This window comes from Plasmodium malariae, assembly GCF_900090045.1.
Source record: "Plasmodium malariae genome assembly, chromosome: 10".
Taxonomy (NCBI): domain Eukaryota; phylum Apicomplexa; class Aconoidasida; order Haemosporida; family Plasmodiidae; genus Plasmodium; species Plasmodium malariae.
The window spans coordinates 1,649,199-1,676,943 of record NC_041784.1 but is presented as its reverse complement, the minus strand read 5'-3'; the positions used below and the strand labels follow the sequence as shown (position 1 = coordinate 1,676,943).

The 27,745-nt window shown below is 26.1% G+C and overlaps 8 protein-coding genes across 8 annotated transcripts; 4 read left to right on the top strand and 4 right to left on the bottom strand.

The window, feature by feature from the left end:
• Nucleotides 1-906: 906 nt before the first annotated feature.
• Nucleotides 907-2,805, top strand: SDHA (flavoprotein subunit of succinate dehydrogenase, putative; the record flags this gene model as incomplete). The annotated part of the gene is made up of 1 exon (XM_029005663.1): nt 907-2,805. The coding sequence occupies one exon, from the start codon at nt 907-909 to the stop codon at nt 2,803-2,805; it is 1,899 nt and encodes a 632-aa protein (XP_028862230.1).
• A 1,371-nt stretch (nt 2,806-4,176) lies between these two features.
• On the bottom strand, nt 4,177-6,006 carry TLAP2 (thioredoxin-like associated protein 2, putative; the record flags this gene model as incomplete). Its single annotated transcript, XM_029005662.1, has 1 exon — nt 4,177-6,006. The coding sequence occupies one exon, from the start codon at nt 6,004-6,006 to the stop codon at nt 4,177-4,179; it is 1,830 nt and encodes a 609-aa protein (XP_028862229.1).
• Nucleotides 6,007-7,462: 1,456 nt separating this feature from the next.
• PmUG01_10045400 (apicoplast ribosomal protein L27 precursor, putative) lies at nt 7,463-8,092 on the bottom strand (the record flags this gene model as incomplete). The annotated part of the gene is made up of 1 exon (XM_029005661.1): nt 7,463-8,092. The coding sequence occupies one exon, from the start codon at nt 8,090-8,092 to the stop codon at nt 7,463-7,465; it is 630 nt and encodes a 209-aa protein (XP_028862228.1).
• A 507-nt stretch (nt 8,093-8,599) lies between these two features.
• On the top strand, nt 8,600-9,617 carry PmUG01_10045300 (conserved Plasmodium protein, unknown function; the record flags this gene model as incomplete). The annotated part of the gene is made up of 5 exons (XM_029005660.1): nt 8,600-8,789; nt 8,976-9,010; nt 9,141-9,176; nt 9,336-9,400; nt 9,521-9,617. The coding sequence occupies 5 exons, from the start codon at nt 8,600-8,602 to the stop codon at nt 9,615-9,617; spliced, it is 423 nt and encodes a 140-aa protein (XP_028862227.1).
• A 957-nt stretch (nt 9,618-10,574) lies between these two features.
• Nucleotides 10,575-12,470, top strand: PmUG01_10045200 (Sec1 family protein, putative; the record flags this gene model as incomplete). Its single annotated transcript, XM_029005659.1, has 1 exon — nt 10,575-12,470. The coding sequence occupies one exon, from the start codon at nt 10,575-10,577 to the stop codon at nt 12,468-12,470; it is 1,896 nt and encodes a 631-aa protein (XP_028862226.1).
• Nucleotides 12,471-16,925: 4,455 nt separating this feature from the next.
• Nucleotides 16,926-18,264, top strand: PmUG01_10045100 (ubiquitin-conjugating enzyme, putative; the record flags this gene model as incomplete). The annotated part of the gene is made up of 5 exons (XM_029005658.1): nt 16,926-16,975; nt 17,200-17,279; nt 17,507-17,674; nt 17,819-17,947; nt 18,116-18,264. 5 exons carry the CDS (start codon nt 16,926-16,928, stop codon nt 18,262-18,264), a joined length of 576 nt encoding a protein of 191 aa, XP_028862225.1.
• Nucleotides 18,265-19,937: 1,673 nt separating this feature from the next.
• PmUG01_10045000 (aspartyl protease, putative) lies at nt 19,938-22,534 on the bottom strand (the record flags this gene model as incomplete). The annotated part of the gene is made up of 8 exons (XM_029005657.1): nt 19,938-20,515; nt 20,783-20,820; nt 20,937-21,000; nt 21,123-21,202; nt 21,342-21,403; nt 21,542-21,580; nt 21,757-21,818; nt 22,018-22,534. 8 exons carry the CDS (start codon nt 22,532-22,534, stop codon nt 19,938-19,940), a joined length of 1,440 nt encoding a protein of 479 aa, XP_028862224.1.
• A 1,672-nt stretch (nt 22,535-24,206) lies between these two features.
• BDP1 (bromodomain protein 1, putative) lies at nt 24,207-26,269 on the bottom strand (the record flags this gene model as incomplete). Its single annotated transcript, XM_029005656.1, has 3 exons — nt 24,207-24,868; nt 25,038-25,115; nt 25,579-26,269. The coding sequence occupies 3 exons, from the start codon at nt 26,267-26,269 to the stop codon at nt 24,207-24,209; spliced, it is 1,431 nt and encodes a 476-aa protein (XP_028862223.1).
• Between the last annotated feature and the right edge of the window lie 1,476 nt (nt 26,270-27,745).

The following is a 27,745-nucleotide window of genomic DNA, read 5'->3' as shown; positions in this document are numbered from 1 at the left end:
TTAATGTATAATATCCATATTTTTTACTTTTTACTAATTGTGTAGAGACTATAATGCTTTATACTGTTTCTTATGAAAAAAAAAAAAACAAAACAAAATTATGTTAAAACAGTATTGCTGCATAAAAGGTGAAGTTACTTCAATCAAATTGTACAAAATTTGATTTTAATATTACATTATAAAGGCTCCTTTCTTTCTTTTTTTTTTTTTTTAAAATGGAAAATTATTCTCACTCAAAGAGATAAAAAATTTTATATTATTTTATTAATTTATATTTTATTTTTTTTATTTTTTACGAATATTTTTCATTTACCCAAATTTACCTTTTCTACAAGTATTATGTGTATAAATTCATATGTATTTGCACTCATTTTATAAAAAGGAGATTATTTTTAAAACGTTCTTTTTTCCCACCTATTTAAGTATCATTCATTTGTGTTTCCCGGAGGAAAGAGAAAAAAGAGAAAAGATCAGTTGTTGCTTTATTATGTGTAAGGAATATTATAAGAATACAATTTAATACTTTTACAAAAACGTTTTATTTATGGTATGTTATTAAAATAAAATGTAGTTTCTCCTGCTTCTACCTTTTTTTTTTCTTTTTTCTTTTTTTAATTTAATAATTTTTGCCTCAAACAAATAATATAATACCACTGCAGTATCGCTTTCTCATCCTATAATCGCGAACATGTATTAGTACTGCGATATATATATTAATATATATGTATATATTAGTATATATAAACATATGCAACTTTTGTAAATGCAAATAACCAATTTGATACGTCTGATTTGTTTATTTCCTTGTTCATGTGCCTTACCTTCACAGTATTCCCACCTCCACTTTATACTTATTTATGGCTTTACTATTATCTGGTTGTGAGAAAGATAAAATAGGTGTAAAGGATGATTAAGAACTGCAAAAAGTACATACAATTTATGCATACGAGTTATTCGAGATTTTCTAGTCTGAAAAGCAAAGCTTATGATGTGACAGATCACCACTATGATGCTGTTATTGTAGGTGCAGGTGGGGCAGGGTTACGCTCTGCCTTAGAATTATCTAAAAATAAATATAAGGTAGCTTGTATAAGTAAATTATTTCCAACCAGATCTCATACAGTAGCAGCTCAAGGAGGTATAAACGCTGCATTAGGTAATATGACAGAAGATGATTGGAGATGGCATGCCTACGATACTATTAAAGGATCAGATTGGTTAGGAGATCAGAATGCTATACATTACATGTGTAGAGAAGCACCTGAATCTATTTTAGAATTAGAAGAATTTGGTCTTCCTTTTTCTAGAACGAAAGATGGGAAAATATATCAAAGAGCTTTTGGGGGGCAAAGTTTAAAATTTGGTAAAGGAGGACAAGCATATAGATGTGCAGCTGCTGCCGATAGAACAGGGCATGCCATGTTACATACATTATATGGACAATCCCTTTCATATAATTGTATCTTTTTTGTTGAATATTTTGTGTTAGATTTACTAATGTTAAATCCGAACGAATGTATTGGTGTTATATGTATAAACATAGCAGATGGGAAAATACATAGGTTTTTTTCACCACATACAGTCATTGCAACAGGAGGTTATGGTAGAGCGTACTTATCTTGCACATCTGCTCATGCATGTACAGGTGATGGGAACGCAGTAGTTGCACGTAGTAAACTACCATTACAGGATTTAGAATTTGTGCAATTCCATCCAACTGGTATATACCCAGCTGGTTGTTTAATTACTGAAGGTTGTAGAGGAGAAGGTGGCATTTTAAGAAATAAAGAAGGAGAAGCATTTATGATGAGATATGCACCTAAAGCTAAAGATTTGGCAAGTCGAGATGTAGTTAGTAGAGCTATGACTATAGAAATAAATGAACAAAGAGGATGTGGTCCAAATGCAGATCATATCTATCTAGACTTAACTCATTTACCCTATGAAACAATAAAAGAAAGGCTACCTGGTATTATGGAAACAGCTAAAATATTTGCAGGGGTAGATGTTACGAAACAATACATACCAGTTTTACCAACTGTTCATTATAACATGGGAGGAATACCAACAAATTACAAAACGCAAGTATTAACACAGAGTGTGGATTTTAAAAAATTAAAAAACAAATCAACAGATGATATTATTGTTAAAGGTCTTTACGCAGCAGGAGAAGCAGCATCTGCATCTGTTCATGGAGCTAACAGACTAGGAGCAAATTCTTTGTTAGACATTGTAGTATTCGGTAAAAGAGCTGCACTAACTATTATGGAAATAGATAAGCCGAATTTGCCCCCAATAAATGGAAACTTAGGAAATATAGGAGAAGAAACATTACAAAGAATAGATCAAATAAGATTTAATAAAGGAAACATTCAGACATCTCATGTAAGAAAAAAAATGCAACTATGCATGCAAAAACATGCTTCCGTTTTTCGTATTGGTCCATTATTAGAAGAAGGATATAAACAAATACTTGATATATGTTCTCTTTTTAAAGATATATATGTTAACGATAAAACCTTAACATGGAATACGGATTTATTAGAAACATTAGAGCTTGAAAATTTATTAACCCTCGCCTCCCAAACAATATTAGCTGCCATAGACAGAAAAGAATCGAGAGGGGCACATGCACGTGATGACTTTCCTGAACGGGATGATAAAAATTTTTTAAAACATTCTTTAACCTGGATGACTGATAGAAATGTTGAAAATTCCAAATATTTTACTACATATAGGAAAGTTATTACAGAACCATTAGACAACGAAATGAAGCACGTTCCCCCTGTTAAAAGGGTTTATTGAAACTTTTGCTTCATTTACTTCCCCTCCCCAGACTATGTAATCTCTCTTTTAAACATTCATAGTGTTTTCCATAATATGCAAATGTGTTTGTGTGCATGTATATATTTTGTTACATATGTATGGGTAGGCACCTATACACAATATGTAAACTCCCACTTCTTCCTACTTTTATTTTTTTTATTTGTTATTACCGTCAAATTCCTGTGTAATAACTTTTCTAATTACAAAAAATTTAAGTTCATTATTTTTATTTGGTACTTTCATTTTGAGAAGTTAATATCTTTTTTTTTAATTGTTTTTTTTTTATGAAATTTATACATATATTCTCGCTAAATATATACATTGCCATCGAAAAAAGATATAAGTTAAAAATTATCCATATAAATATTTCTTAATAGTTCATGTTCCAGTTATTTTTGTTTTCTTAACTATTCTATTTTAATTAAAATGTTTAAAATTACCATAATTATTTGTTCCATATGTTTTGGGGTTATAACAGGTACTAAATGTTTTCACCCCTTTTTCTCTTTAAAAATAATGCTTTATTTTAACGATACAACTGAATTTCATTTGTCCATGTTGAACGTATTTTCTTAAAATATAAAGGGGCGTTGCCGAGTATACAGCATACATACATATACACATACATATACAAATGCATAAACATAATAGATATTCATACATATATATATATTAATATTGTAAAATTCATGTAACATTTTACGCATTAATTATTAGAGCAGAAAAACAGGAAGACACTGCGTTTTCCCGCTACAGATGTTCATTCCAAATGTGTATAAAGTTAAAAATAAAATGAATAATGAAAAATTATCGACAAATGAATTATAAACGATAACAGAACAACTGGACAAAGATGTCTTTATAAATGGACAAGCAAGATATATAAAAAAAAAAAAATGCTTAAAAAGTAAGACAAATTTGCAGAAAAAAAGTAATAAAAATTATACAGAATTTCTTACAAAAATTCATAAAGATTATACAAAGTCGGATAAAAAATTACTTAAAAATTAGCAAAAAAATCCATGCATATTTTTGCATCAGAATTTATGTTGTCAAATAGTATATACATTATTACTCAAACTATAAGGGGGCAAAGTGTTAAGATATATATTCATATATATATGTATATCCGAACTTGGTCCATGCTTTGTGTTCCGTAATATAAGCACAACTGTTCATCATTATATCCACCATTATAAGGAAGAAACGAAATGAAAATATAATGGTATAAATTTAATCATTATATTTACCTTCTCTATTCCTATTCAACCCATTCTCCTGCTAATATTTTTACTGTAACTAAATTGCGCTCAATTTTTCGTATATCTACTATTTGATTTTTCCCTAATATTACTTCTTAAACCCTATGGATATTAACTTGTCTAAACATACATGTCCAAAATTTATCCAATTCCCACAAGAATATGTTAATAACGCACCGGAATTCGAAATTACCCAAATTTTCCCCTTAGCATCAAAGTCTATACAAGATATTTTTAAATTATCTTTTATTATTATTTCATTCCAATTACATTCATTTTTATTCCAAATAGCTAATGCTCTCTTTGAGTTAACAGCCCATAGGTCCCCCTTATTATCAAAAGATAAACTTGATAATTTATGAAAACCCCTATATTTTATTTTACACCATTTCGTTTTATTCCATTTTAACAATTCCCCCTTACGGTTTATACACCATAATATATTTTTTCTATCAAACGCTATATCAATAATCTCTTCATTAGCTAAATTGCCAAAATTTTTAAACCTGTTCTTCATTAACTTTAAAATTTCGTAAGAATTATTTATGCACCAAATATTACCTTTATTATCATATCTTGCTTTCATAAAAAAATTAAAATAGTTCTCCATTTCTTCCCATTCATATCCATTCCATATTTTAAGAACATGATTTCTATCAACCACAATAATATTTTCAAATGTTTTTAAACCATTGTTTAAATTTAATGAATCTTCTTTGAAATTATTTGAAGTGGTGCAAGGCAATTCACCTTTAATAATTTTGTAAGTTAACGTTTTACTTTGAATTTTTGTTTTTTCTTTACTTCTTTTCTTGCTACCTTCTAAAGATATGTTTATTTGTTTATCTTTTCTATTTCCTCCCTTTTTTTTGTTATTCTGTGTAAAATTATTCTCTTTATGTGTTAAGTATACTTCCTTATTTTTTACTTCTTCCTCACTTCTATTATATTTTTTTACTTCTTCCTCTCTTCTATTAATATTTTTTTGTTCCCCTTCTTTTCTATTATTTTTTTTTTCACCCTCCCTTCTATTATTTTTTTGTTGTTGTTTTTCTTCAACTTTTTCTGCCTTTTTGTTTATATGAACATCGTGTGCTTCAGATATATCATTCTTTCTATGAGAATTTCTTGAAAACATAATATTATCCTTGCTTTTTACATCTCCCCAAAATAATGTCTTTTGTTCCCTGACCTTTACGTTATCATCCTTTATTTTTGAATATTCTAATAGAACTGAACCTTCTTTCATTATTATCGCCGAATCATTTATATTTTTTTTTATGGGAGGAGCGTATACAACCTTTTGCTGTTCCTTTATGCTTGATATTTCTTTATTATTGCGTTTTACATTTCCTATAGTAATAGAATTTACACTTTTCGCCTTTTCTAGAGAACTCACTCTATTAATAGGAAATTTCATATTTTGATTTTCATAAATAATTTTAGGATTGTTTTTATAATATGATTTTAATGGTGTACTAATACTGGAACTAAAATTTGTAGGTACTACCATTGAATTTGCATTCATGTAGTTACTAGTATTTTTGTTTATATCATCATGTTTCATTTTGTTAAAAAGATTAATCATTTGCTTTCCTTCCTTTCTATTTTCGGGTATATAGCGAGAAATACTATGTTTCAAAGATGCTGTTTCAAATTTGTCCCCAACTCTACTATGTTGCACATATATTTTTGAATTTTCGCTTCCATTAAAATTATTTTGATTATTAAAGCGGTTTGTATTATTATTCTTTAATCCATATCCTTGGTAATCTATTGGTAAAGGAAGTATGCTTCGAGATATATTGGATGGACCGCTTACTATATTTTCATTTTTATAAGGATTCACATTTTTATTATTTATATTTAATATCATCGGATTAGTGTATTCATAATTTGTCTTTTGGCTTGTGTACATTATTAATATTATTACTACTGTTATTATTTTAACTTTTTTTTTTATTTTTTAGTTAAAGACGCACTTTAATGAACAGATCTTGATAAAAGTTTAAATAAAAATTATATTTGTTATTTTTGTTATGATATCTCATACATTTTGTAAGTATAAATTGTTAAAAAAAAAAAAAAAAAAAAATTGCCTGTTAAAAAATGGTATAATTATTATTTTATTTTTCAGTTGCAACCAAATATATCAAATATTTACAAAATAAAATAAAATAACGTATGGACTATCTGAAGTCTGAAATATTTTTGTCTTAATGAGACTTTATTTAACTAACACTGTGCTTTTTACAGTTGTAAAAGAAACATAAAATTAAATTTTATAAAACGTTGATTTTTTTATGTTCTATGCATTATTATGTTGTAACCACAGAAATTTGCTTATACATACATATATACACACAAGATTTATACATAGTAAGACGCACCAGAGCTAGCCATTTTTTTTTTTTTTTTTTAAATTTAAGCTGATAAGTAACTACGACTTTGTAAGAACATATTTCTTCAACTGACAAAGGAGGCCATAGTTTAAATTTAAACCATTATTAAAATAATATATACCTTTAAACGAAATTGTAATACACAGTTTGTATATTACTTCATAACGTATTCTTCTCCATATTAATATAATCATAAATCAGAATAAAAAAAAAAAAAAATATATGAATTGTACATAATTTTTAAAAAAAATAACTATTTTCCCCATATATAAAGAAAAAAAAAAATATATATATATAACATGAATTTGTAATAATTTTTAAAATAAACAATTGTTTATTCTATATATAAGGGGTGGGGAAAAAATAAAATAACATAATACCATTAATGATTACTGATTAATTTTTACTCATTGTATGGTAGTTACCTTGATTTTATCTTTTCATATTTCTCTTGAAAAGCAGTTAAATTATACTGCATATTTAATTTTAACAAAAAAATGATTAATACGAAAAGATAGTAAGTAGTAAGTCACAATATAAAGTTCAAAGGTCATTTTTAAAAGAGAGAATGTAAATTTCATATAACTTTTACAAACTGCTGAAGCATGCTTTCTACAAAAGCACACACAAATGTATATATGTATGTACATATGCTTGTACATATGTATGCACATGTATATATAAGCAAGTTCAACTTAAATAAATAATGCCTATAAAGGAGACATTTACAGCCTTTTGGATCTACATCCAAAGAAAATGAAGAGTCGAATTTTATAGTACATTTCACTTGAAAAAAAAATTGTAAAAATGATAAAACTTACATTAGTATATATAAGAACATATATATATTAAAATGTTATAAATATTTAGGAATCTTAACAAATATTAAAAATAATATATATGTCTCTATCCTTTTAATTTTTTCTCTGAATATTTTTTAAGCACCTTTATGTTATCCATCTTTTTTATTTATTAAACTGATGTCCACATTTTTGATAAACTTATGATGGTAGGATCCTCTCGGTAAACATCTCTAAATGTCATTGGCTTAGGATTACTAACATCGATAATGCTTACAACGCGGTTAAAAAAATGAACCTTTCCGGATTTGATGGCAGTTAGTGTATAATCTCTTCCTTGTTTTACCCCATATCCAGGCTTAAAGGTTCTTCCTCTTTGTCTAACTATAATATTACCAGCATGCGCAAAATTATTTCCTAATACCTTTACACCCAAGTTCTTGGGGTTACTATCCCTACCATTTTTTGTGCTTCCTACGCCTTTTTTTTTAGCCCATAGTTTATTAAAACGCCTAATTTTTATTATACTTACATTTTTATAGGAATTTCTTATAAAGCAATCTTTCAAGTAATGTTTGTTAATAAATAAATTATGCTTAAAATTGTTACATATGTTATTGCTTTTTCTTCCTAACAAATTTATTCTGTTAATATATAAAGGTTTTATCTGCGTAGTTTTGATGTTTTTCTCCCATCCCAAAAATTTTAAATAGGTCCTTGATAGCTTGATATTATATTTTGTTTTTGCACATATAACACATTTGATTAATATAAGTAATGTAAACAAACTTTGGAAGCTCATTTATAAATAATTTTTATAAAAAGGAATTAGCAACTTGCAACTTCGTATTTGCATTTCGCAATTTCTCTCATATATATGTATGTATATATCTTCTGCACATTTGATTCGTATAAAATAATTATTAACATATTTGTATTAAAAGTGTAAACATATATATATGTGTATGTATAAATACGTGTTTACAACTGTACATATTACACAATGCAATAAATTTTTGCGTATCAATTACATAAAAAAAAAAAAAAAAAAAAAATGGTCACATCAATATAAAAAAAAATTAGCGTTACTAAAAAAAAAAAAAAATTTTACATGTCATAAAATTTAAGAACAGAGGTATACCATTCATTAATTTTATTAAATTGACGCTAAGACTGCATTTCATGCATATCACGAATCTTTTAATCTAAGTATAGAAAACTGTTACATGGAATTAAAAAAATATATATTAGCTGATAGCTAAAAATAGAGAATACGTACATATACACACAAATATTTACACGTGCAATGATGAAGTTTCCATACATTTATTTTTTGTTTTATTGCATTTTAATTACTATAAATTCTGATGAAGAAATATACATCAAGCTAAATGAATATGAAATAAAAAATAATTTTAGTGTTCGTGTCTTGAAAAAGTCTTCTATTAAATGTGGTTTAGAAATTCGTGATGAAGCAGAAATTGAAATGAGGACATTTTGTAAGGCCATTAATATTATTTTTTATGCTCATATTAAACAAATTGTTCAACAGAAAAATAAACTGATGTTCCGTGTAATAGCCATTAATATATATATGTAAATATAGCTTTAAAATAAAAATTTTATTAATTTTATTTTATTTATTTATTTTTTTTTTTTGTCATGCTTAAAATGATCACATGTAGCCCCTGGGGTGAATATTATGCCACAAATATTATCGGTAAAACGTATATAAACATATAATACATACTTACGTACCCACACATATACCTATGTGTATATGTATAATCCGTTATGTGCTATAATTGTCCGTTTTCAAATAAGTTTTTAACATAATTCAAATTTCTCAGGACTATCAATATGGCTATGCTCACCAGAAATTTATAGTAAATTAATATGCGTGTATATATAATGTAATATAATACTTTTTCTCTTTCATTCATCCACCTCTATTTTTTAATACTGCTTATGCCTTATTTTATTATTATTTTTTTTTTTAAATACTTATTTCATCATATTTGTTGAAACACTTGACTTTTTCGAAGGTTGGAGAACATAACGTATCTCCTTTAAATAAGGGATTAAGAGGAATGTGCATTGGTGAACTCAGGTTCAAAAAAAAAAACAGTCCTTTCTTCTTTTTTTCTTTTTTTCTTAGATTATTATAAGCATTAACATTATTTTCAATATTCAACATTTGTTTACATATTGATATATTTCTTCTACTCAGACGTATTGGTATACTTGTGGCAGGCATCGGGAAAATATACTATGAAATCACCCTGAAAGACTATAAAAAGAAAAGCGAAATTAACACAGAACTTTAAGCTGTTTTGAGGCATTCATACATGTACGCATATTCATGCGTATACATTTGCATACAAATTCATGCGCATACATACAATCTATAAGCATTGTAACAAAATAAATTTTCTAATTGTACAATTTTTCAAAGGCATTTACCTGTTGCATTTATACGCTTGAAAAAGATTTTCTCCTCTCCAAAATTTTTTTATACTAATAATATGAACAAAACATTGTACATGATACACAATTAAAATAGCTAATTGCTAATATCTAATAAAAATGAATTTCCTAAAAAACGCAAAATTATTAAAAGAATTTTTCTCTTTATTAACAAAATAATAAAGTAAAATATAAAAAAAGAGTTAATTAATAAGCGAATTAACTAAGACTTCATGCTTTAGTGAACTTGCAAAAAAAAAAAATAAAAAAAAAATAGCAAAAATATAAAAAACATATAAAATAAGAGCAAAATAAATAATTACAAAAACAAAACCAAATAAAAAGCACGCACAAATTTGATCATATAAAAAAATTCGTGTAATGGAAGAATAAAAAAATAAAAATAAAAAACAAATTGAGAAAATTAAAAATAGGTTTATACTTAATGTATTCGTTAAGCATACTTATTTAATATGACTGCAAAATTAAAAATATATGAGAAGAAACAAAACAGCTACTTAAAGAATGTACTACAAAATATAGCGCACTGATTTAAACTACTAAAACGCACACCTATTAAGAGGAATTACTGTACAAGTGAACGAGCTAGCAAGCGAGTAAAATATATATATAAATATATGTATATATATATATATGTACATATATGTATGCACATATATGCATGTGTATATATATGTGCTTATATTTATATATGTCCATACCTGTAAAACTTTTATATTCATATGTATCAACCTGCACGCGTATGTAATAACAATCGACTGGGACTACGTTTGAAGTAGCTGGAAAGAAATAACAAAATGTCGTTGAATATTCAGGAGCAACAAAAAAATAGCGCAATCAATATGCTGAACTTAAATGATTACAATGATAGTTTGAACAATAGCGACAATATATTATATTATTCGCATGACAAGATATGGAAAATATTAATATATGATTCGGAGGGTCAGAATATCTTAGCCCCTTTACTGAAAGTAGGAAATTTAAGACATCATGGTGTAACATTAAATTTAAATTTACATAAAGAAAGAAATTCAATACCTGAAGTGAATGCTGTTTATTTAATAGATAATAATAAAGAAAACATAGATAAAGTTATTAGAGATATGATAAATAATATGTATGGAAGTTATTATATAAATTTCCTTTCCTATATAAGTGATGAAAATTTTGAATATTTTGCTAACGAATGTGTAAAAAATAATATAGTATCTTATGTATCAAAAATCACAGACAGATATATAAAATTCATTAGTTTATCGAGTACCACGTTTTCGTTAAATATACCTCATTGCTTTAAAATATTACATGAAACAAGTGATAATTTAATACAAAATGCTATGGATCAAATAACTGAAGGGTTAGTTTCTTTTTTAGTTACCTTAGGGGTTGTTCCAATTATTAGAGTTTCACCAAATAAAACGTATCCCTCAAAAACTATTGCAGAAAAATTGCATAAAAAAATTTATGAATTGTTAAATTTAAGGTCTACCAATAATTATGTTTTTAACTCAAAATCTATTCAAAGACCTCTCTTAATTTTAGTGGACAGAGATATTGATTTAAGTGTCATGATACAGCATGCTTGGACATATCAAGCCTTAATTCATGATATTTTTGACATAAAACTAAATAAAATTTATTTGAATCAAATTAATTCCAGTGAACAAAATAGTAGGAGTGGAAGAAATGGTAACATACCTAATAAATATTACGATATTAATAATAATGACTCCTTTTTTTTAAATAATTGTAATAAACCCTTTCCAGAAGTTGCAAATAATATCAGTGAATGTTTAAACGAATATAATGAAAAAATGAAAAATTTGAACAAGAATGACAAAACGAACAATGATAACATTACAGGGGGTTTAATGTCCGCCATGAATATACTACCAGAAATGACGGAACATAAAAGACTATTAGATATGCATACAAATATATTAACTGATCTAATAAAAGAAATAAAAGAGCGAGATTTAGACAAATTTTATGAAAATGAGTTTGATTTTGAATGTTCTAATGAAAAAATATGTATACAATATATGAACAATATTTTAAATTCTATAAAAGGTAATAATTTTGATAAATATAGAGCCTTTTTATGTTTATATCTTGCCAAAAGGAATTTAAATCCTCAAACGCTTGATGGCTTTATTCAAAAATTAAATAGTTTAAATATAGATACATCATCTGTCAATTTTATTAAACAGTTAGAAAAATTTAAGTCAATGAATATAAATATAAATGTAAATACACCCTTAATTCATTCAAATAGTGGAAGTACAACATTTAAACAACAGTTAAACACATATAGTAATATATTTATTGATAAAGGTTTTAACATATTACAAGGTGCCAAGAATTTATTACCAAGAAGAAGAGAAATAAAAATTACGAAACTTGTTGAAACGCTAATAGAAAATAAACCTTCTTCTTTAAATGAACAATTTATTTATATTGATCCTAAAAACCCTCCAAGTACACAAATGGACAAATTATATATTAAACAAGAAAATATAAAAGATTGTATTATCTTTGTTATAGGTGGTGGTAACTATATTGAAGTGTCAGCTTTAAAAGACTTGGAAGAAAAAATGAATAAAAAAATTATATATGGTACAACTGATTTTGTGCGACCGGAGAACTTTCTTCAAGAGCTCAACGAAATAGGACGAGCCTTTACCGTTTGAGCCTGCCATATGTGGAAGATAACAAAGTGGAGGCCCAAGCGATACTCGTGTGTGGAAATTTGTTATGTAAACTTTATCAGTTCCTTTCACTCTCTTTTTTTGTCTTTTTTTTCGTATATTTTTGGCCAATCTTTGACCAGTTTTTGTTCCATTTATGGTCAATTTTTTCCATTTTTGCGATGCTGCTTAAAATGTTATATTTCGTATGGTGTACCACTGCATTGAAGACCAAACAATTACATATTTATACGCACAAAATTATGACATAATATATATTCAAAAAAACAAAAAATTGTTGAAATTTGAAAGATATATTTGCTGTAAACATTTTTAAAATATTGCAAATGTGAACATATACCATTTTGGTGCCATTTTCCTTATTTTTTATTTAGTCTTTCCCCATCATTCGTTCATTCTTTCCTTCATTCGTTCATTTCTTTTTTCTTTTTTTTTTTTTCATTTATAAGCACAAACAAAAATTAAGCATTAACCCATATGGTGGAACTTTTCTACATTTCGAGCAAGCAGAGGAAGTTATAATATTGGTTGTTACAAATACGTGCATACATAAACATACATATATATGTTCAAATACTTACATATGCGTACCTGTGCGAATATCTATGATTACCCATTTTAAACAAAAAAAAGGAATATGTAACTATGTGTGTACAGTCATATTATGCATTTACGCTATGAGACCATGCAACAAAAATGAGCGTAATTAAATTTATATTTTCCCTTTTGTTTTACGTAAAAAGAGTATTACCACTTCATTAGACAAAAAGAAAAGGAAATATACTAATGAACAAGTTAAGCATCAAATATCTACGCCAATAGGTGAATGGACATATGCGCACAAAAAAAATATGTGATAAATTGTGCATTTACACATACTAATTTATTAACTTTATAGTATTTATTTGCTCCCATATCACCTCAACTTAAGTATATCATTACTTTTCTTTTCAATTTTCCGTACATATATAAATAATTATAGTACGGAATAATTTTAAAAAAATATATTTTATTTTTTTCCTTTCATTAATTTTTTTTTCTTTTTTCTTAATACAATATTGTTAACTTTATACGGACAAAACAAAGTTCGGTAAAACAATATAATCTTATGTCATTATTATCTAATTACAACAAGCTATCATATATTAAAATACATTATACATTGAAATATTTAGCAAAATAGTTACTGTATACATTAAGAATTTTCTTAAAAAAAATTTGTTATTATTTATTTTTTTCATTGAAAAAATTCAATTTAACGTTACTTATATATACTTGGTAATAATTTAAATAATATATGAACCCTTGACAACTCCAATAAAAAAAAAAAGGCATTCATTATGCCTACATGAAAATTTGGTTACATCCTAAATTATAATGTTTTTATATTTGTATATTTAGCTGAAGTTCTATTAATATACGTTTTGTTCAAATTAAATGGAAAGAAAAGTAAAATGATATATAAGGCAAAATTATGCAAATGATAAACAATATATCTACAATAAATATATATGTTACATCTACGCGTCGTTCTTTCAATTTATATTTTCTGCTTAAATATCATTTTCCTGTTTTTCGCTTTTTTCGTTTTTCAGCTTCTTCATTTTTCATTCAAAACGTTTAAAATTTAGAAAAAAAAATTTTTATTTTATGTACAGGTTATATTTAAACGTAAATAAATATTCACATTATTTTTCTTTTTTGTGAAACTACTTCGATATTGTGAAGTTCATCTAGCTCATTGGGTTATATATATATATATATATACTTGTACGCAAAACGCGAAATATGTAATATATATATGTATACTATAAAATATTCATTATTAAGTATACATAACATAAATCATGTGATAAATACATATACATACCAAAATATACGCTATAAATATACATATGTATTTATATATGTACATATATATCACAAAATTTTTACACACATATATAGTAAAATATATACGTATATACATTATTAAAAGTGTAATGTACATATATCATGAAATATGTTTTACTTATATAACACACGAAATATACAATATATAGTTAAGTTTGGTATGTATACTTTTTGTGATGTGAGTTTATTCTTACAAATAAACTTTTTTATTTGTAAATTTGGTACATTGTCAATCTATAATTATATTTCGTTTTAAAGATTTTTGTCCAACGCACTTTAATCAATAATTTTGACGCGACAGTATTGTCTTTTTTTTTTTTTAAGTACGTGATCCTTGATATATTTATTGCTCTATTTTTATTAATTTTACCCTCTTAAATTATATATATATATATATATATATATATTTATTTATTTATTTACGTATATTTTTTAATATATATTTGTTTATACATTTGTATATACATTTGCATATATTGCCCATATACTTCATATTTATTTACACATGTATATATGAATAAAAATATAAATTTATTTATATATATATATATATATATATAAATACATTTTTCTGCATATATATAAATTTATACAAGACGACATGTATAAATGCTAATTTATCGCTTCCTGTATTATTCCATTTATGCTAATTTTTTTTTTTTTTTTTTCTTATTTTATTAAAAAAAATTAAGATATTAGCTCATTGATGAGCACGCTTTAAAAGGCTTAGTTTTTATCCTTTTATATTATATATGTATATATGTGTATAATATATAAATATATGTATGTGAATATATGTACAAATATGTATATATATATATATATATATATATATATATATAACATTACATGCATGTATATATATTGCATTATTGCCTTTTTCTTTTTTTTTTTTGGTAAATATATTACACACATTACCCACTTAAAAGATATTTTTTGACAAAAATAGAAAATCCATTTGTTCACACTATTTTTAATTTATATATATATATGTATATATATAAATAAATAAATAAATAGATAAATAGATAAATAGATAAATAGATAAATATATATATATATATATATATATATATGTATTTTTTTTTTTTTTTTGCTTTATATTGAACTTCATGTTTACATATACAATGTATATATATTTGTATATATACGCATGTATATATACATGGAAAATTAAAAATTAATGATTAAAGTTTTATTATGAAATTATGTTTATTCGACTTAATTTAAGTTGTAAAAATATATATTTTTTTTTTTTTTATGATTTAGTATTATAGTATAATATTTGTATAGGAACTTTTATTACAAATCTTTTTCTTTTCTTTTCTATTTTGTTTTTTTTTTTTTTTTTTTTTTTTTTTTGGTTATATTTTAAATACACACATAATAACCTAAAAAGAGGGCAGAAGAAAAAAAAAAAAAAATAGGAAGAGGTATATATATATTGATGGTAGTTTTCGCAAAAATCAGACACTTCTTTTTGGTAAAAATTAGAAATCTCATTTTTAATAAATCAGAAACCCCCTTTTTTTGAAAAAATCAGAATGCTTCTTTTGATGAAAATTATATCCTCCATCTTTTAAATAAAAAAGGGAAAAGGTTTTTACAAAAGAACAGAAGCCTAATTATATATAAAAAATAAGTCTCAAGTTTTATTGCAATATTATGCCTTAAACTAAAAAGTCATATTTACCACTCCAAACCAAGTTATTGTAAATATATACATTTCTTTGTTCGTCACGAGAACTTCACAAAGAACCTTGCAGAGAACCTCGTAAAAAATCTTACAATTTTTTAGAATTAAATGCCATTTTTTTCCTTTATTTTTTTGTTAAACCATATATATTATTAAAATATATATATATATATATATATATATATATGAAAAATGAAAAGTGAAAAACAAAATATAAATAATATAAAATAAATATTACAAAATAAATATTACAAAATAAATAATAAAAAACGAAACATGTAGGAAAACCATTTTTTAAGCTACACACTTTTTAAAAATTAAACATTTTGAATAATATACATATACATGTTATGCATACATACATATATAGTACATACATATGTATAAGTATTATATGTGAGTATAACAGTACAGAATTAAAATAAAATATCCACCATCAATATTATCACTACTAGCTCACATTGTACTTTTTATTAAAATAAACATCTATATATTTATTATTACATGCTGCTATCGTCCAAAATTAATATAGTAAGGTAGTTAACAAAGAAAAAAAAAAAAAAAATTATTACTATAAAATTGTTTATATTGTTTATTTTATATTATGTACTTACTAAAAAATCGAAGCAGTAATATAAAGAATGATTTAATTACATATATATATATATATATATATATATAAATATATATATGTATACACATATCACACACGAAGGGATTAACAATATAATAACATTCAGAGTATCACAAATTCTACTAGTACAATAGCATAAGAAGAGCATCAGAAGGAGGGGAAAAAATACAGAAAAAAAGAAAAAAGAAGAAAAAAAATATTTAGATATATAACAATGAATCATCAAACATCATTAACGAGAAAGCAGTGCGACTTTACCAAGCTGTTAGTACAAAAAAAAAAAAAAAAAAGAAAAGAAAAAGAAAAAGAAAGAGAGAAAGAAAGAAAGAAAAAAATGAATCCTAACAAATAACTTTAAAATATATATGTAACACCATTTATATGTAAGTGTATGACTTTAATATGCATATATTCATATGTACATGTATAAATGTATTTCGGTATATATAATATATGTAAACATATACAACTGTGTGCATTTCTCGTAGTATTATGGCTGGGTATGATTTAGAATTAAACAATGGAAGCACACAAGATTTTGACGTGATGTTTCATGGGCCAAATGGAAGTAGGAAGACTTTATAGTTTTAGAAATATCTACACATTAGTGTCGCATGCGTGTTTATATATACACATGTGTATGTATGTGAACCTCTTTGTATGCATGTGTGTAAGCGTGTATTCGTATTAATCCTCGTTATAGCATATATAATTACATATGAATTTGTGTTTATAGTGGTATCCATACCTTATTAGTATATATTTGTGTGTATTTTTGATTTCTTTTCAAATTAGCCGCATATGAAGGAGGAATATGGAAAGTTCATGTAACCTTGCCGGATGATTATCCTTTTGCTTCTCCCTCTATAGGATTTATTAACAAATTATTACACCCGAATGTTGATGAAGCGTCTGGGTCTGTTTGTCTGGATGTCATTAACCAAACATGGACTCCGCTATACAGTAAGAATAGGAGTATACAAACGCGCACACAAATATGCATGCGGACGAGTATATGAAAATGCATATGAATATAGGAACGGATAGATGATTGTACAGTATAGCACACCGATACACCTACCTTCTTCTTTTTTTCCTTTTTTTAAGGCCTTGTAAATGTTTTCGAAGTTTTTCTACCCCAACTTCTCACCTACCCTAATCCATCTGATCCCCTAAACAGTGATGCGGCTTCATTACTTATGAAAGACAAAAATATTTATGAAGAAAAAGTAAAAGGTATTCTTTTCGATATATTTTTTTTTTTTTTTTATGTTTCCTTTCCAGTGCTTGTGTGTTTTAATATTTTTCAAATTGAATTATGAATATGTATTTTCTTCACTATAAATACATACTTTATCATTTCAATTTTTTATATTTTCATAATTTTTTTTTCCTTATCAACAGAGTATGTTAAGTTGTACGCAAGTAAAGATTTATGGGATAAGCAAAAAAAAGAAAAAAATACTTCAAATATGAATGGTAACATATCACCAGTTAGTGAGTTATCATATGTCGACCAAGAAGTCCAAGACATAGACCTTGACAACTTATGACCCGTACCTTTTTTGTGTGAGTCCCTTATTTATAAATTATGGAAAACGGAAAATATGAATGAATAAGATGAAGAATGTTAAGAAAGAAAATAAGAAGATGAATAAGAAGACGAATAAGGAGACGAACAAGAAGAATAATAAGGAGAAAAGAAAGCAGTAAAAACAAGCTTAATATTGTATATACATGTAGCTCCCTCACTCCGTTTTAGTCACTTATGCTTATATACAACTAATTTATATTTAGTACAGACTTGCGTTTGATGCAATTCTCTTTTTCCTTTTTTTCCATTTTTTCCTTTTTTTTTTTTTAAGCCCTTATTTTTAGTTCGCGAGCAAGAAAAATGAAATTATATAAAGTAAATTTACATTTTTTTATCAGTTGTATCTTGTATTAAAAATTTTTTTTTCCTTTTTTTTATATTCATTAAAATTTAGTACGAGAATATATATATATATATATATATATATATATATATATATAATATGTACAAACACAATTCTCCCTTTTTTTTTAACAGAAATTTTTTATTTGTAAATTCATGTTTATGAGTACTTACCCAAATGCATTAAAAATGCTTTCTCTTCTCTTTTCTTTTTAAATATTACTTTGTAAAAAACTTAAAATTTAATATTATACTGTATACTATTTAAATTTAGTAGACCTACATATAATTTTTTTTTTCTCTCTTTGATGCTATATTTCACTGACAACTTCTTTCATAAATATAATTATTTTTTGTGTTATCAACATTTAGCAGCTAAACAAGAATTTAGCGTGTTATATTAAGGCCCTTTCTTTTCAAGTGAACATTTGTTGAGAAGAATGTGTGCCTGTATGGTTCATTTTCGACCTTTTTTCGTTCGTTCGATTGTGCATTTTTATATTCATTCGTTTATGCACTTTTGTGTTCATTCGTTTGTGCAATTCTGCGTCCATTCATTTGTGCATTTTTGTGTCCATTCATTTGTGCATTTTTGTGTTCATTCATTTGTGCATTTTTGTGTTCATTCATTTGTGCAATTCTGCGTCCATTCGTTTGTGCAATTCTGCGTCCACTCATTTGTACATTTTTTCATTCTTTTTTTCTTTTTTCTATTTAAGTTCATTCATTTAACAGTATAAAAAATTAAGCAAACTCTGAACAATTCAATTAGTATGTAAAATAGTAAAATTGAGGAAAAATTTTAATGGAAAAATAGTCTTATGTTGTACATATATATGTATATGTACATACGTATATACATATATACATACATATATATATGTACATACCTGCTTAAATGTTCTCGTATGAACATAAACAAATACACGCACAAGAACGTGTGCATACACATAAACGTATACATTTATATAATCCAATACAAGTTTAATAAACAAGATTTTTTAAAATTTCTTATTTATCAGATTAAATTTATGTGTCAATATATTCTTACAACTGGTGGCATCGTTCTGGGAGAAATTTGTTTATCTTAACATAAACATGTTTTTTAATCATTATACTATGCTCTACTATACTAACTATACTATACTATACTATACTTTTTTTTTTTTTTTTTTTTTTTGATAACATTCAAAAATAGCACTAATTTCTTTTTTATAACGTTATTTGTTTCTCATATGTTTTACCTTAGTATCCCTTGCATTTTCTACCTATAAATTGTAGCTTATCTTTTTATTGTAATGGTCCGTTATAATTGTTCTTATTCGCTTTTCCCCTTTTTGACCTTACACTTAGAAACGATTTTTTCGTATAAGCGTCCTTAGTAAAATTCTGTTTACTTCTAACAAAACCTATTTGTAAATTATCTTTATCAAAAATAGTGTAGTAAGATTTTAAAAACACTTGGCCCAAGGTCCAACCATCTATATGATCTTCCTCAGATTGATCATCTGCTTGAATTCCTAAAACACATTCTCTTGTTGAGTTAATCTCATCTAAATACTCAATGACATAGTCATTTGGAGACAATACTAATTCAATAATAGCTGTACCATTTATTGATTTCATTTCTTTTGCTCTTATTTGAAATATTATGTAAGGTAATTTATGTTTATCCTCACAAGAATTTATTGTTAAATCGTTTAAGTAGTTTTCCATAGTCTTTTTTGGAGCATATATTAAAAAGGTCCCCGTATCAACTATGGATTTACTCCCTCCATCGTGAAACCCTTCGTATTTTACTATCAGCTCGTCACCTTGCTCCTTGTTCACATTAGGGGCATTTTCCTTTCTGATTCCAACCAGATCAACTTAGAACAAGTCACAGCAGGAGAGCAAATTGAGAAAACAAATGGACTGTTATTCGCATGTACATACACATACATATACATACATATACATACATGTTCATACATATACATATATATGCATAAATACCCATACATATACATATATATGCATAAATACCCATACATATATATACATAAATATACATACGAATTGGCAAATACATCTATTAAGAAAAACGAAAAAGTGCTGCTTCGCTTTTCTTCGCCTTTCCAGAATCTTGTGAATACTTGTCCAAAAGCCCATTTCAGTTGAAACTGGGGTCCAACTAATTCAGAAGAAAAAGAAAAAGAAGGAATGGAAAATAGAACACAAAATAAAAACTTTTAACGCTAAATTACTAAAAAAAAAAAAAATAAAGGAAATGAAAATTTCATCCCTTACATAATTTCTTCATCGGGCGATCTTTTCAATCGATTATCCACTCCACCAAAGGTAATATATCCTTCTGAAAAAAAAGCAAGACAAAAAAAAAAAAAAAAATTATTTATTCTCTTTAATATCCCAAAACAAAAAGGGTTCACGCCTCTTCTCATCCTAGCGTATAAGAACGTATCCATATATGTTTACCTCTATCCGATATATAGTATCCAAAAATATTTTTGTAATTTTTAGCTGTCAAGATTTTGTCATCCTTCACGTGATCTAAACTGAAAATAGTGTTAGAGAAAGATACATGTTTTGCTTTTTAATTCTATTATTTATATAATATTGTTTTGTTGTGTTATTTCTTTTTTTTTCTTCTTTTTTTTATGGATATTATGAATAAATAAAATGTTTTTAACGAACAATGGCTTTACTCCACGTTTTTGGGAATCCTCGTTCTCGAATCCCAAGCCCAATATACCATCCTTATTCGATAAAAAAAGTACACACATAAGAGTATATACATGTATATATATATATATATATGTACATGCATAAAGCACAATTTACATTATTATCAATGCCCAAAAATTGCCAGAATATTTCGTAAAACGCCTGTTTACCCACTTAAAATCTTCTAAAACTGGTATATCTACTTGTGTCTGAGAAAAATAAACGGGTATTATGACGTATATTTAAATTTTGCATTTACATCATTTTAAAATGGGAAGGATATGGTGTGTGTGTGTGTGTGAATATATATTTTGAAATGGGCATAAAGGCATCTTTCAAGAGGACCACGAATCTAAGTGGCTGCAAAAAGTGTGTTGAGACATACAGCAAAAGCGATGTTTGTATCAGGAATGGACAAAGCTTTCCCTAAATTCACTGTATCATATCCTGAAAATGTCCGTAACGGTTATAAAGAAACAGTTTAAAAGTTCGATGGGTTTAGGAATACTTTTTTGATGTATACATACATATATGGATAGGTATCTAATACAAACATAAGTATTATCAGCAATTGAAGTTGACTAAGGATAAAGGAAGAGGTAGTACTGAATAAGCTTGTCAATAATTGTAAATCTCTATCATTTACCGTCAAATCCCATTATTTTTCCACTAAGATATTTTACTTCTAACAAGCTGGGTAATCCTTTCTTGTCATATTTATATTTGAAAGAATTGGTCCTTTTGTACTTATTATGAATAATAGTATTATTAAATTTTGAACCTTTACAATTTTCATAGGGTATCCAAAATTCCGTTGAACCAGTATCAAATAAAACATTAATTTTGTTTTCTGAATTTTTTCCAATTGTTACCTGTCCATAATATGTTGATATTTTTTTCGAAGGAATATCTTGCTTATTTAATTTTATTGATATCACATTATCTCTCTCATTTGTTTGTACAAAAGAACTCATTACAAAAGCTCCTGGATATTCCAAAAATTTGAAGTGCTTCGAATAAGAGTTTCTGATATATTTTGCATTTTTTTCTGGTATTGTATAAGTTTCATTATTTATCCTACTGTTCAAAATAGACAAGACAAACTTTATTAACAATATTTTCAGAAGAAAATAAACACTAATGTGAGCTACTACTCTGTGCATACTTATAAATATTGCTTTAAAAAAAAAAAAAAAAAAAAAAAAGCAATCAGACAGACAGACAGACAAACAAACAAACAAACAAATTTACTTGTGCGGACTAACGTAGAGAACAGTTATAAACATAATAAATAGAAAAAGAAAGATACGATTTTGAAATTTTATCATTAAAAAAAAAAAAAAATTAATTTAATTTAATTTTTTTGATAATCAATTTTTAGTTATACTTTTCACTATCTTTCCTCATTTTTAATATCATTTATTTGCATTTCCCTTAAAACTGGTTTAATCTGGTGCTTCCAATTTTGTATGTTTTATTTTTGAACAACATCTGATGTCTTTACACTTGAAGTTTTGCTCTTTTTTTTTTTTTTTTTTTTTTTAAAACAACTGCAAATGTAATTTAAGTCAAAAGTAACACAAATATTAACCTTTATGTCAAGGACAGAAATCAGAACAAAATGAAATCATATATGTTGTAGATGATGCTTACGTGTTGCTATTCGTTCGAAATAACATAAACATTTTGAAAAAGGAATATCATAATAGGAAACAGCAGCGGGAGCGGCAGCTCCATCTGGTTAGGTGAAGTAAGGGAAGTGATTGAAAATATTTGTATACATATGTGCGCACGTAAATACATACATACATTTATGTGTGTTTGTATACAGAATCAAATGAATCTGCTAAAATTGATTCAAACACTTTACTCCCCAAAACCGATTAGCAAAATATGTATGTGCCAACCCCCCAAATTACGTTTTTCATAATATGCTCATTTAAAAGCACAAGGGTCACAATATAACAGCAAAAGTCTAATAGTCATATGTGTGAGTTTATGTGTAAATAAAATGTATATAGAGTCAACATAATTGTTGAAAAAAAAAAAAAAGATTTATTTCCTCTTATATTTCCAACCACGGTATAGTTTTATTTACTTTGTTTTCTGTTTCATACTTTTTTGAAGTTATATTATTTGTCTAATTTGCATTTTTTAAGATATATATCGCTAAAAATTAAGAAACATATTACTTAAGTTTGAAAAAAAAAAAAAAAAATAAGGAAGAATACATAAATACAATGATCATAATACAAATAAGAAGCACATATAATTATGTACAGATAGGTATGAACATATAATTATGCGCATATAGGTATACCCATATATACATATAATATGTATACATGTGTTAAAATAAAAAAAAAAAAAATTTAGTTTTCTTACAAACACTTTATTAAAAATATATTCATAATTTAAAACATTTTTGAAACAGGGTATAATATTTTAATTTTATGAGGGACACAAATATATATATGTTGAACTGCTGTTTTTTCTCAAATAGAAAAGAGTGCAAAAATTACAAATTGTCAAAACAAATGTACACTTGATACATATATTGCAATGTGTGTGCCTAAATGCAATGCATGCATACATACATAAATACATACATATATACGCACAACTAGTTTACGTTATAAGAAATGAAAAGAAATAATTAAAATTTTTTTTTTTTTTTTTCTCTGTATTACAATAGCAGTTCCTCATCACAGTAACTATTCTAAACTGTAATTTCCATATGGTACTCCCTTTCTGTTATTCCTGTTTTTACTGAAACATAACTTAGATACTCACTAAAGTTGTTATCCTATTTTTGCTAATGAACCGTTTAGACTACTACGCATTCGGAATGACATGCTGCTCACTCTTGTTCTCTTCATTTGATTGCTCATGTTTAACTTTCAGCTGTTGTTGCTCGTTCCATCTAATATTTTCTTCTTCAACTTTTTGCAGACGCTCATTTATTGTCTTTTCCTTTAAAACAAAATTATTATATCCTGTGACTATTAACTGATTGTTAAAATATGCTTCTATATTTTTTCCAGTAATTGCAACTAGAGAACTTGAAGTATTATATAAACTACAATTATCAAAAACTAATTGAACATCTTTAACAAATTCTGTTGGGGAGGCATATACACCTTTTTTTAATTTCGCCTTTATACAACTAAAAGACATAGGGTTTTTAATTACATCATAATAATCCGGACAATTTTGTTTTTTTGCATCAACTAGTTTTTCAAAAATATGACCTCCTTCATATTTACTTAAACTTTGAATTATTTGGTTAGCTAACATATACCACTGTTTATTAAAAGGATCATTCAAGTTATTTAATTCTGAACTAGCATTGGATATATTCTTTGGCCATAATGCTATATCTGGAAATTTTCTTTCAAATTCTTGTATTTTTATTAATGGCGCATCTAGCCATAGGTGAGGATCTTCATCTTCCAGCGGTCTGTATTGTAGCTTATACTTTTTTCGCAGTATAGTGTCTGAGAATGGAAAAAAAAAAAAAAATATATATGAGATATGTTCAGATATTACTCAAGTGAGCATTTAGAGGTGCGGATTCACCGAAATGCCCATTTAACCCCAGTTATCAGTTGCACCCTCATCTGTTACATAAACATATATTTTTTTTTTTTTTTCAGTTACTGTTACTGTTGGGAGCCACTTGTGTATTTACGCTATTATTATTTTCGTTTTCTACACTGCTTCCTTGGTGGACCAACACATTTTCTATATAAAAATAATAAAAAAGAAAACAATTTATGAAACGTGAAGAAAGTATAAAATTTCAGAGTGTAACTGTCAACATGAACACTCATCTATGACTTCAAAAACATATACTCGGGTGCAGTGGACACTGTGCAGTTAAGCATATTTCCCATATATGGGTGCATGCACCTAGGAAGAAAACACGCTTAACAATATGTGCATTAGAAGTTCCATAAAACGTACTCAAGAAACATTTGTTCATATGCTCATTGGGGTAGTTTATTTTTCTTCACTCAATAAATAAACAGAAAAAAAAATAAAAAAGAGGACAGAAATGATAGCAGAAAGAAAAACAAACATGAAAGCAAAACAGAACACAAAAAAAAAAGAACATAAATAAATACATAAAGGAGAACAAGTGAACGCAAACTTATGTACATACATCCGCAAGCACATATATACGCGCAATATCTTCTTAACATACTTAAGCTGCTGGACTGCGCTGCAGCCTCAGTGGAGGATTTACTTATGGATCCGGCGTTTTTCAGTAGAAGGATAATGTTATTATGACCATTTCCCTTAGCAAATGTTAAGGCTGTTCTCCTTTGAGCGTCCTTTATAGATGGGTTTACACCATTGTCTAATAAACATTTAACGGTATCATACCTTCCATCTCTACATGCATAAAATAAACAAGTTTGTTTATTCAAATCTAATAAATTCGGGTTAGCTCCTTTTTTAATTAAAGTTTCTACACATTCTGTTTTCCCTTCTCTCGATGCGTAAAATAAACATGTCTGACCAAAATTATCTGCATCATTAGGGTTACAACCCTTTTCAATTAAATAATTACATAATTTTGTAAGTCCTTCCCTTGCTGCATAAAATAAGCACGTTTGTTTCATTAAATCTTTAGCTGTTGGACTACATATGGAAAACTTTTCAAGAAGCAATTTGCTTAGTTCAACTGACTCATCATCATTCTTTCTTGCAGTTACATAAAATAAGGGTGTTGATTGTGTTTGTTTATCTACTATTTCAATTTTTTTCTCAAAATCTCCATTTGCATTTACTTGATATTCTTTATAATTTGCTTCTAAAAATTTCAATACATTATCTATACTATCTTCTCTGATAGATTTTATTAAAGGCAATGTATTAAAATCTTCATACATTATTTGTTATATTTTGAAAAAAAAAAAAAAAAAAACAAAAAAAAAAAAAGATTGACTGCTCTAGCATATTTTTTTTTTTTTTAAATTTTAATCCTTGTAGCATATTTTTTATTAAAAAATTTTGATTCCTGTAGCATACTTCTTTTTTAAAAAATTTAATTGCTGTAACATATTTTTTTTTTTTTTTTTATTCTTCTTATTTTTGTTATATTGCAGATATTAAATAATAATAATGAACAACTAACTAATAAGTTTGGTATATGGTCTCCGCCCTTTTTACAAAGTAATAGAACAGTGAAAATATATTTGTATATATATATATGCATACATACATATACATAAATATGTATACATATGTAAACCTTTCCTTCTCTTTCCCTATTTCACCTATATTTTCCAGTTACATAATTCAAAAAATCGTGGTATTAATGTTCCCTGCTTTTCTATTTACTACTTTGATTTATGGTTTCACTTCCTTGATCTTTGCCCGGTTACGAGCATCCTTCACTTTTACGACGTATGGTATGTACATATAATATGTACGTATATTTACATATATATCTATATGTATATATAATATATACATATATGTATTATACTGTACATAAGTATATTTAACCAAACGATATAATATAAAATATAATCTAAGGAAAAACATGGGCAATATTTCAAAATGTTCAAGCATTTAACTTTTTATTTATGGCTTATATTTTAGTGCGGAAAAAAAGATACTATACTATAAAAAAGAATGATGGTAAAATGATTTAAAAAAAAATTAATTAAAGGTTACTAAAATGAGGAGCAAGAAAAAGGCAAATCAAAAAACTTTTTCTCATAACAAACTATTTAATTTTTAAATAAATTTAATAACAACTTAGCAATAACTATATTTTTTTACATATACAATAAAAAATTATGTGAGCAAGAAATTTTTTAAAAATTTTTCGCATCGTTTGCAGATAATTCACAAAATAAAAAATATACACAAGTGGTACGCAGGTCGAAATGCAAACATATACAAACATACATGTAAACGAGTATACATATATATAAATACCATATGTATGTTTCGTACTCGGCTTGTTAATTACGCCTTCATGAAAACCTCTTTGAATTTTGTTATTTTCTTCCCTTTTTTTTTTTTTTTTTCCAAATTAAAAAAGAATATTATTATAACATGCTAAACGGGTTAGCAGTTATGTTCTCTTAATATGTTTTCACAAACAGTAACTAATATTGTTCGTAAAATTTGGCTTAATAATTTTTCCAACGGGAAGAAAAATTATACGCATATATACATGAAGTATGTATATACGCGTATTATATATATATATGTACATATACATACATTTATATATAAATTCATATACTTATATATATATATATGTTCCTATGTTTACGTAGAAAATGCGAGTGAGATGTTAAAAATATTACGTGATAAACATAAAGTGAAAAGCAAATATAAGGAGATATAAA